The 12,784-nt window shown below is 37.6% G+C and overlaps 1 protein-coding gene across 1 annotated transcript in view; it reads left to right on the top strand.

Annotated features, from left to right (window-relative positions):
- Positions 1-12,784, top strand: part of DOK6 (docking protein 6) — a 373,232-nt gene that overhangs the window by 288,652 nt on the left and 71,796 nt on the right. Inside the window, exon 7 of the mRNA XM_032422703.1 lies at positions 8,407-8,524. Coding sequence (XP_032278594.1) covers positions 8,407-8,524 — 118 coding nt within the window. The remainder of the gene's footprint in view (positions 1-8,406; positions 8,525-12,784) is intronic.

Raw genomic sequence — 12,784 nt, 5'->3', positions numbered from 1 at the left:
ACTCAACAAACAAAAACCTCACTGTTCCAAGAACAATAAACCTTTTGAACAAAAACCATTTGAAAACAAATTCTCTTATTTCCTTTTATAACGTAAGATGAAAAGATATTTCTGAAGAAGCAGCATTGTCTTACACTACCCCTATGAACAAGCTCAAGGGGTAGTTTTGGTATCTTTGATGGAAATTTTGTGATGATGTCATATCAATGATGAAAACGTCTCAGGGAAAGGCAAAGGGAGAGGAGAACAAGAGAAGAGAGAAAGAATGAAGCCGGCTTCGTGGAAAACTAATTCAAATAGCCATGAGAAATTAAGGGAATTTGCCCTCCTAGAGTTATGGTGTATCACAGAACTTACCCAAGTAAGCCCCTGAAATGATTTTTTTTTTTTTTTTTGTCTAAATAGTTGCATGAGAAGGGAAACACTATTACATTCCATCAATTCCAAGATGCACATTTTTTTCACATTTTAACATCCCTCAAGTCAAATATGAGTTACAGTTTAATTGAAAGCTCTATTCTTTCAGAGTGCTGCATAAATTAGTGTTTTGTCTTTCAATTGATGGCATCTTAGAGTGTGCAAAATACTGTAATACTTGTTTTAAGAAGTACTGTGAAGACACTCAATTGTTATTCCCAAGGGTAGCCAAATAATATCCTTCAATTCAATACAAGTGCACATATCTTTTGAGACCATGAGTACCATGGGCTCATTTATAATTTGGTGAAGAAATGAGAAAGCCTTCCAGAATGGACTCTCTATCCCAGGCAGTTTGGCTCTCTTTCTAGTGAAACCATTCTTCATACCCACATTTTACAGGAATTTCTATGTGCTACAAAAAAAATAATAACTAGTTTTCCTGCACTGAAAATTAAAAAAAATTGGAAGCAAAATACTCTGATGAGTAGTACACAGAAAAATTTTAACACTTTTTGCAATTTCTTTTCTAGGTATATTCAGAGAATTTTAAGAAATTCTAGGAAAAGTTTTAATGTGTGATTTGTGATTGCAAGTGGTGTGTCACATCTAATATATAAGAATATCTGCTAATAAATTTATTCTTCTAAGTTCTAGTCATGATTCTGTTGCTCAATATTATCAATTATTAATCACAAGACAAGAGCCTTCATTACTACTGACAATGGTCAGCTCCCTGCTGGGAAATGCCATTTGCATATTTGTGAAATTTTCTTTTACTGGTTGATAGACACTGATTGTAATGAACCAACACAAGCCCAATTAGAACAAATGATTCTAGTTGATAACTAAAGTGGACCTGTGATCCTAATTAATCCATTTACTTACTGTTGTCCCAGTGTCAGAACACTAAAGAAAATATAGTCTCTAAACACACAGACACAAAGAAAAATATTCATTTTTGCGTAAATCCACAAATGAGATGGAAATGGGGAGAGGTCAGTGTGTGATTTTTCTAGCAAGTGGTGCTGTAACACAATATAATAGCACAAATTTTATTTATATCATGTTCTTTTTTCTTAAAATTTGTCATAGATGCTCTAGATGTCACCTCAGAAAATGCATTTCATATATATTTTTTACATTTAATCAACTTGATTAGAGTTGATAATGTGTAAGAAAAATGACTGCCTGACATAAAAGAGTACAATTTTCATATTAAAAAATATAATTTTGTTCTTTTATTTCTATTGCTAGAATCAAAGAATAATGAGGAAACTCTATACGAATGATTTTCTCTCTTATCTTTTTAACTATGATAGTCTTATTTATCCATGGGCATACAATCTGCTCATGGCAATTATGAGAATGATTTCCTTAAACAAAAACAATAGATTTCAAAGGTCAATCAAGATAATTCAGCATACAAACATATAATTATGGCACATACACAGACAACCCAAAGAATCAGACCGTGTTCTCTTTGGGACAGTACTCTAAAATAGAAGGAAAAAATGTAGACCAGTAGTGGGCAAACCAAAATCTACAAAATCGATGTAAGAATCACATGGGGCTCAAAAAAAAAAAGAATCACGTGAGGAGTTAATTAGGCTTACTTTCAAAGGTATGAGCATAGTTGTCAATTTCTGGGGTGTAGTCAGTGAATGCACACGTAGTAGTTGAAGCTGGGCAGCACAGTGGCTAATAACCAGGTAGATTCTAGAGAAAGAAAGAGCTTTGCTGTGCCTTAGTTACCTTTTCTTCAAAGAGGGAAGGAAGGAGCAATAATAATATCTACTCAGAGTGTTAGAATACCAACTAGTCTTGAGTAAAAGCCCAGTTATTAGCTAAGTCATAAAATGACTGGAAAGAAAAAAATTTCGCTTTATTTTTTAAGTGGGTAAAATTTTATAACCACTGTTAAAAGTTCATCCCAGCTTTCATTATGTGCAGACATTGGAAATTAATTATATAAACTTTAATACAGCCTCTAGATATTTACACATTTCAAAATCAAAAGACAGTGAACATTTTATTTACAACAGCTATGAAATTTAATGTTCCAATATGTATTCATCCTGTTTCCTATATTCAGAGAGTAGCTCTGTAAATGCATCTACTTACAAATAATAGATTAATAGATGAGTAAAGAATATACATATACATACTACGTCAAAAACTAATAATGTATTGTATGGTGACTAACATAATAAAATAAAAAAAATAAAAGCATTACTGATGACAGATAAGAATGGTGTTCAAAGTATTTATGCATATGTTTGTAAAAATTTCTGATGTTATTCTAAAGCTCAGCTTTTTTACACTCCATGAAAGTATTGTGGTCAATACATAGTTTAAAACATATAATGATAACTTCCATTTTGTTTCAAGTTTAAAGAGAATAATACTCCGCAAAGTCCAATTCTAAATGACATCTAGCAACTTCCATTAAATGACTCTATAAACGATGTAGTGTTTGTTAGTCTTGTACCAACTCACCAAGGTATCTTCTAATTCCTTTTCAATTATCTTGAATAAGATGGAAGATTAAGTGTGAGTTGTCCCCTATTGAAAATTAAGTCAAGTCTGTGAAAAACCAATTGCCTGTAAACCTTCAAACTTAAGAGGACTGTTTGAATAAATCCAAACAGTGCTGAGCTTGGCTGCCTAAAGATCTCTGGGGTTTCTATTTCTATACAGTTTTCAAGTTTCATGAGCTCTTTTCCAAGAACAAATAACCTAATGATCTCGACCGGGACTGTACTTGTATTCACCATTTCCTTATTAGGCAGCATGACTTTTGTGTCTTACCTCCACCATATATCCCACATGTTACCTCAGCATGTCCCCTGACCACTTGGATATTTCAGTGCTGCTTCTCCACGGTGGATTTCCCTACCCAGTCCCTCTTGTATCAGACATACAAGCAAACATGTTGACATATCCACTCACATCTCTTAACTCTTCATCATACCAGGAAAGCTGAGACTGGCCTTTCCTGGCTTATGTTATGTGTGTGTGCAAACACACACACACACACACACACCCCACACCCTGCCACCAGCATTGCTCACCATCTCCCACCTGTGTCCTCCCTCTCCAACCTGCCCCTACTGACCATCTATTCCTCATATTCATATTTCTTGGATTTTGTACTTCTATTAAGCTCTTAGACTTGGATCTAAGACAGTGACTGCCTTCATTGCCATTCCTTCCATAGCTCTGTTTGGACACATGCCCATGTCTTGACCGCATGTATCCACAGACGTCCCTGTGTCAGCTGCCTCTCCCAGGCAAGAGTAAGCCAGCAGTTTCTACCGAGCGCTTCAAGTGGGACAAACATTGTGCTCTTCACTCTAAAAGTATCATCTTATGAAATATTTATAACAACACTTGAGGTGGATTATATTAAGTCCAATTTAGAGATAAAGAAAAATTGAGTCTTAAAAAAAAGTGTAAGTGTGTTACCTGAGGTCAAACGACAAGGCAGCGATAGAGTTAGGGCTTGCTAACAGGTGTGCGGACAGCCAAGCCAGCATGCGTGCGTGTGTGCATGACAACTCTGGGACTGGGCCACACCCACTGTGGCCTTCTCCTCTCAACATAGGGGACAGTCATGTGCATTCCTGCCTTGGTCCAGTGGAATTGACCCAGTTGGTGCAATTCTCCACATATCTGCTCCCTGAAGAAGAGGGGTCCAGTAGTTGATTTTACAGTGAACTGTGGTGAAGAGGAAATGACATTGCAGGCACCAGGGGCAGGCTGCCCCCAAATGTGCCACATTGGCATATTGATTATTTTGAATTAAAGCTACTTAAAAAACGGCATTGCAAGAAGGACACTCAGACCCTCCTGTGTCCCCCTGAAAGCAGGAAAGAAACCTCCCATGTGAAAGGCACCCTCCTTGTTCCAGGAGACAGGGAGACATTCTTACCACTGGAGACAGGGAATTCAGAGCTGAGAAGCTTGTGTCAGCCCCTCTTGTTAGTTTTTACTAATTTACTACCGTAGCCCAAATTCTGTTTAGAGTTCCTTATTTTTTTTTTTTTTTTTTTTTTTTAGAGTTCCTTATTAATGGAAGCTCCCAAAGTTAAGTTTTCTTTGTCCTGTCAGTTCCTCACAGATTTATTGTTTCTTTGTCTAAAAGTATAAAAACTTCCTGCCTTGATCATTTCCTTGGGTCTCAATTTCGTTATTGGGCCTTCATGCACGCGTAAGAAAACTTTGGGGTTTTTTCTCTGTGAACCTGTCTCAGGTAAATTTAATTTTTAGTCCAGCTAGAAGACCTTGAAAGGTAGGGGAAGAATTTTTCTTTCTCTTCAACATCATTGTCTTTGATGCCTCAGAGACATCACTCACTTCTTGTGTCACCATGAACAAATTATATTATCCCTCTGAGTCTCATTTTCCTTGTCTGCAAAGTTCAGATGGCATAATTACTGACAATTTGTATGGATATCAAATGGAACAACATATGAAACCAGTTTGCACATTGCCAGGCACGTAGGGAATGACTCATAAATGCATTTATAAATGCTAACTTTTTCCTCTCCCAGTTGTTGAGATCTGTGTCTTTAGTGCAATATGACTTTAAATTTTCTAGTCAATAAATGGAGAGATACAGAGCAAAAGTAAAATTAATAGATTAGCAGGTTTTTTGTTAATATAAAGATGAATTTATGTAAGGGAACACAAATTAGCGTTAATGTTTATCACAGAGGGAGGCAGAGTCTCAAAACAGCAAAGGAAAATTGCAAAAGGCAATAAGGTAACCTGGATAATTATTTTGGTAAAAGCAGGAAAAGGTGTTGGTGGGCAGTACCTTGACAAAAATTATACCAGTTTTCAGGACCTCCCTGCTATTTCTTGGCAGGGTAGGTGCTTTCAAGGTACAGAGCTGTATTTTTGCATATTGTAACATGTTGGGAAGGAAGCTCATTTTTCCCAAGATGATCAACGTCAAAGTCCAAAGGGCAGTGGACTCAGAAATCAAGAGAACTGTTTTCTATTAGAGGTTCTATTGTTGGGAATCTACCTTCAGCAAATCCCTGAATTTGGGGGATTGTGATGTTCCATCTGTAAAATGAGAACTGCTGGTCTCTCTAAGAAGGGTTCAAACCTTGAATTACATGGCACACGCACACAGTAAGCTTGGGCTTCCTCCAACCATGGCGACCTCCAAGTAGTTAGACTTCCACAGTAACTCAGGACAGGTGGAGGGAAGGAGAATCTGCCTTAGAGGTCATCGAAGGCAGAGCCAAAACAGATATAATGTCATGCCTGCCTTCCATTATTCATCAGAGCTGTCATCAGTCAGCCCAGATTTAAGAGGAGGGAGCCCAGGCACCCTGTGTTTGAATGCAGCCGTCTTCAATCCTCCACAAAAGTAATGCATATTTAGTGTTCCCAATGACATGACTCCATTGAAAGACATGGAGCAGAATAGCTTGATGGTCTGTGAGCAGACCCGATGCCTGGTTTTGAACAATGACTGAGGAATGGATTCTCTGATGTGTAGAGGAAGAATTAAACATCCGAGGTATGGTGGACAAGAGCTGTACCTTGGACAGAGCTTGGGAGAATATGGACATTTGCATTTTCAAATATAGACTTTTCACTTTTCTGAATTAAATATTGAAGCAGAATAAAAAGGAACTAAAGAGACAAGGGAAGAAATAGGTTAACGGTCTCCTGTAACCTGAAAACCAAGAAATAGAGACACGAGGCAAGGACACAATAGAGGGCAATTCAGATGAAATTTTTATGGAGGAAATTCTCACCTTATTTATTTCCAGAAAAAAAAAAAAATGTTTACTGTGTTTCCATGATGCTTAAGACTGACCATTTGGAAGAAATGTATGTCCCAGAATTTAAAAAAAATAGAAGGAAAAGTAATTTGGGAAAGAGGAGTTAACCACTGGTGACTTATTGTATGCTAATAAACAAATTGCAACATATTAGGAAAAAATAAAGGGTAGACAGAAGTGTGATTAACATGAGATTTGCTTTATGGATTAATTGGTGTTTATTAATGGGCATTGCTCACACTAACTAAAGATGCGTGTGTTGAATTCAGTTTATACCTCACATGAGAAATTGGCTTTCAAGATGAAAGGCCTTTTGTCCCAGTGATAATTCCATAAAATGAGCCTTGCCGCTATCCCTTACAGTCATGGATATTCAGTGTGTCTGTGGGTACTTCTTCGCAGGCATAGCCCCAACCACAGAGATTCTCCCAACTGTTAGGTCTGGGGTAAAACCAGAAGTGTGGTTGGCTAAGAAGCACCCCAAAGATTCTGGAAAGCACTGCCCTATTATAACCCCAAAATTTGGCTTCTCCCCCAGAACCCCTACCTACCAACCATGGGATGTTCGTACGGTTAGTACATCTATTTTCCTGATAAGAAGGAAAACTTTGAAATGCACCAAATTGTGAAAAATATAAAAGTTGGTTACAATGTTCGCTACTTGGAGGCATCTTTTTAAAAGAATACCTTCAACAGGGCCAGACTTTAAATTCACTGAGTAGGGCACATTTGTGGCAAGACATAGCCGATCTGGAAAGGTCTTGCTGCTAAAAATGTGAAATCAAATAAATATGTTCACACCCTTTAGCTTCATCTTCCATTAAATGTGAAAACCTCTTAGCTTTATGGGGCTCTGAAGGGCCTGTGAGAGCACATCAGGTGCTTTCCTGACAGCGTCTTGGAGGAAGGCTGTTCACACTGGACGCAGAGTACGGGCAAGTCTCGGAGGCGGGGCGTGCGGTGGGAAAGGGCCAGACCACGGGGAGCATACAGGTCTCTAAGGTTAGGCTTGACAGACATGATCTTTCCCGCTCCCACTTCTGCCAAATGTCAGGTATTAAATAAGGAGGAAATGTGAGGTTTTATTGATTAGAGGATTGCCCATTGCCCGTCAGAAAGTGAACATTTGCTCAGATTGCATCAGAGAAATGTGTCCTTAGACCACATAAAATTATTTCTGGGTGTTTTTTTTTAAACCTGGTGTGAATCAATAAAAATACATTTCTCTCTCGAAAATGCAATGTAAATTATTGTTCTCTTTGAACTAATCATATGCATGGGCACCTGAGTGACATTGTGTTGATCTCTGGGGCTAACGTTAAAATTTATGTTTCCTATAGGAAGATATGCCACACTTTCACCACAGAGCTTCTCAGGGAAAACACGTTTTTAATATGTAAAATATCCTATTTCAGGAGCACAGAAAAAGATCCATTTGAGAAAAGATCCATTGGGTAAGGGTGGGAGGAGGTGTCTGGAAAAATTGTAAGACACTGAAATAGGTGAAGAGGATTAATGGTGTCTTGTGTTGGGCACCATTTGGGAGTATCTGTTTCTGAAAGCACCTGCACCTCCAATCGGAGTTATTTTATAATTCAATAAATTGCAGAAAGCTGATAGTAATGCAAATAATTCTTGTTCATAGAAATGCAAATATACTTGTCCGGTGGCTACAACTGGTTATTATTTTGGCTGTTTACCAGCATTCCTGATTGTCTGTATGCCCTTTGAATTCTCCTTGGAATCAGTTGTACTATCTTTTTTGTTCCTTCCAAATTAATGAATGAGATCAAATCGTCTACAAGTGTTCATTTCATATGTTTGGAGTCATAATTTTACTTTTTTTTTTTTAAAGTTAACCTTAAACAGCAAATTAGGCAGGTATCTGTAACAGATTCTGTCATATGTCCCCCACATTTAACCCTCAACTTATTTTTTTATTAAGATTTTATTTATTTATTTGAGAGAGAGAGAAAGAGCACAAGCAGAGGGAGAAGTAGACTCGCTGCTGAGCGGGGAGCCTGATGCGGGGCTCGATCCCAGGTCCCTGGGATCACGACCTGAGCCGAAGGCAGACGTTTAACCGACTGAGCCACCCAGCGCCCCAATGCTCAACTTCTAAAAGAGCAGATTTCATTCTCATATTTTACATAAAGCCTGACACATCTCCTTTTTCTTTTAGCTTCAGACGAACCTGACTGAGCCAATGACGTTATCCAAATCGGTATCTCTTCCTCGCAGTGCATACTGGCATCACATCACTCGTCAGAACAGCGTTGGAGAGATCTACAGTCTGCAAGGCAAGTAACTTGAAAATAATAAAGCAGCACCTCCATTAGCCTCCTACAGGTGGGCCCGGAGTCATGCAAATTGCTTTGCTTGCTTTTCCTCCATTTTCATTTATCAGCTGTCACTGGCCACAGTGGGAGCTCTGAGATTTACAGTGGCTTTTCTAAAGCTATCACTTCATAGACTCACAGTAGAAATTATCCCAAAAGTCACTAAGGGCTGAAGACCCTATTTGGCACAGGAACTTGACTAGGACATTATACAAAACATATTATCAAAAGCTACAAGTAGCTGGTACTGGGGTCTGTTTCATGCCATTTTACAAAGGATTTCTTTCTTAGCATCCTTTTTTTCTAAATAGGATTGAATATCCGTTCAGGAGGCTGATTTCAGGCTCTGTAATAAAATGCTACATAAACCTACTCACAGAAGTCTTAAGGTTTATCCAAAACCTTGACATAGAAATAATTCTGGAGGATGCAAGGCAGGAGACAAGTGTGAATACTTTGCTTCTGTGTTTTTCCTAATGATGAATGTGTGATCAACTAAAATGGGAATGGTTTACCAGATGAATCAGATTAATAGATAGCGGTATTTCATCAAAAGCAGCATAAACCTCAGCTTTGGCATTTTTTTTCTCCTATTCTTTCCCTATCGTCTTAAAATGAATAATCTTATCCTTCAGATAAAATTTTCAGCGGCAAGCAGCTGACCAAGACTGAAGGAAGTGGGAACTTGGAAAAATAAGGCAGCAAAACACATTCATCCAACAAAGATTTTTTGAGCACAATACATTTGAACATAATAGGCACCCAATAAATATCTGGTGAAGGAATGACCGGTATGACCTTCAGCACAGTTAGGCATTCAGAATGTTTTTCCATTCATACTTTAACTTTTGCTCATATTAACAACACTAAGTGTTTCAACAACAACAACAAAATGTTTTGGTGACAAGGAAACTGAAATGGTGTATTTTTAAAGCAATGTTTGCTTGCCAGGATTTCCAACCTAGACTAATGGAATTTCGTCAGTGGGAATTAATGATTTAAAATATATTCTGCAAGGAAAAACAGAACAGTTTTAGTCATTTGTTGATGACAATTGCATTTTATATTTTAAATGAACCCTCTTATGGGTAGTTATTACCTTTTTGTGTTGTTTCTTTTCATGAGAAAATCTTTAATAGGATCAGGAATAGAGAGGATTGAGGGGGCTCTTGACAATTTTGTGGATCAGAAAGAGGAGACACATATCTTGCTCTTGCTTCCTTCCACAAACGCCAGCAACCACACGCTAAAACTGAGTCGTGATCTTGGGATTAGAAATAATTAGAAAATACACTTTTAATGTAACGTTATTTTTATTTAAACATAAACCTATATATGAAATGATTGTTAAAAAACCAAATTCAACTGAGTAAATTTTACGTATCATATTGGCTTTATTCAACGATTCATGAGCAGACAGCATGCCATCCAACAGATAGAAAAGAGGACTGAGGAGCTACATACAAAGAAAGACTTTTATAGGCAAAAGGAGCAGGGACAAGGAGGTTCTACTGGCCAAGAATGGATTTGGTGTAGCAAGGTCACTTTCCTTTAGGGGATGGCAGGAGTCTGTCAGACCGATGACCTCACTACTACTGACCAGGTAGTTCCCACTGATTGGTTTAAGATTCTTTTTCTGGGAGAGCTGAAACTGTAATTCAGTTATGTGCTAAGTCTCAGGTGGGCGTTTTGGGGCTTAGCCTAAGTGACTCCATATTGAGCCTATTGTCTTGTTTTTAACAATATCGATATTTAATGAAGTAAAAATAAAACCATGGGACATTTTCATGAGGAAATACAAATGAGCAAATTTCTAAGCAAAAAGAAAGTCAGATGTTAATACAAATAAGTTCAAAAAAGGTTGGAGCCAATGTAGTGATAACTTTGGTTTTCGACAAGAGTTTGGTCTGTAATTCCAGCAAATGAAAGATTGTTGTTGTCATGGTAGTGTGTGGGGAACTTTTCTCTGAAAGGAGAGCTGACATTTAGACTGATGCACAACATCAGAAATAATTTCGTATGCATCCAGCAAAAAATGCCAGAACGCATTTAAATTTCTCAAAATATCGATGAAGACTTACAGGGGGACAGTGTTGACTTACAATACAATAGAATCAGTAACAGTTTGGACACTCTGGGATCTATCTCACGGTTACTAATTTCCAGCAAAGGTAAGGATTTAAATGCTCTATCAATTATGATGAAGAGTTTGCCTGTGAAGTCTCAATAGCACATTCTTCCTTGGTTGGTGGTTGTTTTGTGTAACAAAGAAATATGCATCGATTAAGTTGAGTACTACAAGTCCAATAAATATAGAATGTATTTGATGTAAATTACATTTCACTCCACTGTGGCTGTACTTTTATACTGTATGCTTCTTAGAGCAATATGTTTTACCATTTTACATACCCCTCATTTTATGGTTATATCATAGAGAGAGAGATATAGATAGATGGATAGCTAGATCATCAGTAAGTAGATTATATAGAGATAGATAAGGATGTAAACTTGTTAGTGATGCTTTGACAAAGCTGATATATTTTACTCTCCTTTTGTTCTGTTGAGGCAGTCAAGGTAAGCAGAGGACAAGAGTCCTTTGACCGTAGTGTTTTGTTGTTTTGTTTTTGTTTTTGTTTTTGTTTTTTTGGTGTGTAATTGGCACAGACTTCACCGTCTTGGAATCAGGGCATGATAAAACTACCAGAACAGGAAATAAAAATGGAAAAAGTGAGGCTTAGCACCCCTTCTTCATACACATCTACATTTTTTTTCAAGAAACTACATTTGATGCTTCCAATCTGAGTTATTTTATAACTCAATAAATTGCAAAAACCAAAAGGAGAACATAGTCTGATTTTCCAGAGTCAAAGGTAAAATGGGCGATGGTGGGTGTGCCATCGTCAAGTAAACTGCAGGGGGCATTGAGGAATAAAAATGTGTCTTTAGAATTTTTCATCATATTTTCTACATTCTAACTGTGAAGCTGAGATCAATATGAATTAAATTCAGCAGGCTTTCATTCAGAAGGTAAAGGTGGAAAAGCTTTCTATATCTAAAGCTTCATAGATTGGGATTCATTAAGAAGCAGCACATGTACTAGAACTGAAAAAATATTCATGGTGTGAAAACAAATCTATTCCACATTATGACATACCTATAACTTCAATTGCCTGTCACCCTCAAAACCGTGCTTGCTCAGGTTTATTGGATTCATTTCTGTCATCTGTTCTATAACTATAGAAGCGAGATACTCTTTAAAAGACCAACGTATCAATACTGACATCCTGCATTTACTTTAATGTTTGGGAAAGAATATAATATAATCTGCTAAATCTCTCCATGCTTCTCCATGGTGCTCTGAAAGTGTAAGTTTTTATGGTTTCTGTCTTGTGCGCCAGCCAGCTCTCTGAAGTCAAAAGACTAACAAAAAGAATAATTTGCTTTAACAAGTACAAGTTAGCTAAGGACTAAGCAGCTACTATGGAAAATCCCTCCCCCTAAGGGGCTTGTGAGAGACTGGATCACGTCACCTCTTCTTGCAGAAGGTGTGAGTAAAGACTTTTCCTGTTCCCGATTGTTGCCAGATAATAAGGATGATTAGTTTGCATTAGAAAGTAATTTTGTTTCTATTTCTCTGACTTACGCACTTATGAAAAATGTTTGCGTCACAACACATTGTAGAGATGCTATCTCTAGACTTAGGGAAACCATTTACTTCAAGAGAAGGAAACATGATTTTGAACTCCTGACTCAAAAGTAAATGCCACTTGTTTAAAATTGCTAGAATTGTGATTTTGGTTCGAAGACCTTCAGCAGATGTGTCAAGAGTATGAGGAACACTCAAAAAAAACCAAAAAGGTGAGAGGGGGTTGGGGAGGAAAAGAAAAAGGAAAAAGGAACAAGCGAAACCCCATAAGCAGGTTAGAGCTTTTCTTTGGAAGGTCATCACCTTGACTTGTAGTCACCGTTCTCATAACTATATGACAGATTGTGTAGCAGGGTCTTTAAATCAGGATTTGTGAAGACAGCAAAGCATTTATTGAAAATGACAAATCAATCTAGTAAAAACCACTGGTGGTCCCAGGCTCACTGCAGGCACTCATCGAGCCTTTGTTGAATGCAAAAATGAATTTAAAAATGCATTAGGAAGGATAGACTACCTTGTCTCCTCCCTGAGGAAAATTCTCACCCGACCTACAGAAGGAATCATCATGTCTGGTC

This window comes from Phoca vitulina, unplaced genomic scaffold, assembly GCF_004348235.1.
Source record: "Phoca vitulina isolate PV1807 unplaced genomic scaffold, GSC_HSeal_1.0 scaffold27, whole genome shotgun sequence".
Taxonomy (NCBI): domain Eukaryota; kingdom Metazoa; phylum Chordata; class Mammalia; order Carnivora; family Phocidae; genus Phoca; species Phoca vitulina.
This window is presented reverse-complemented; position numbering and strand designations above follow the sequence as displayed.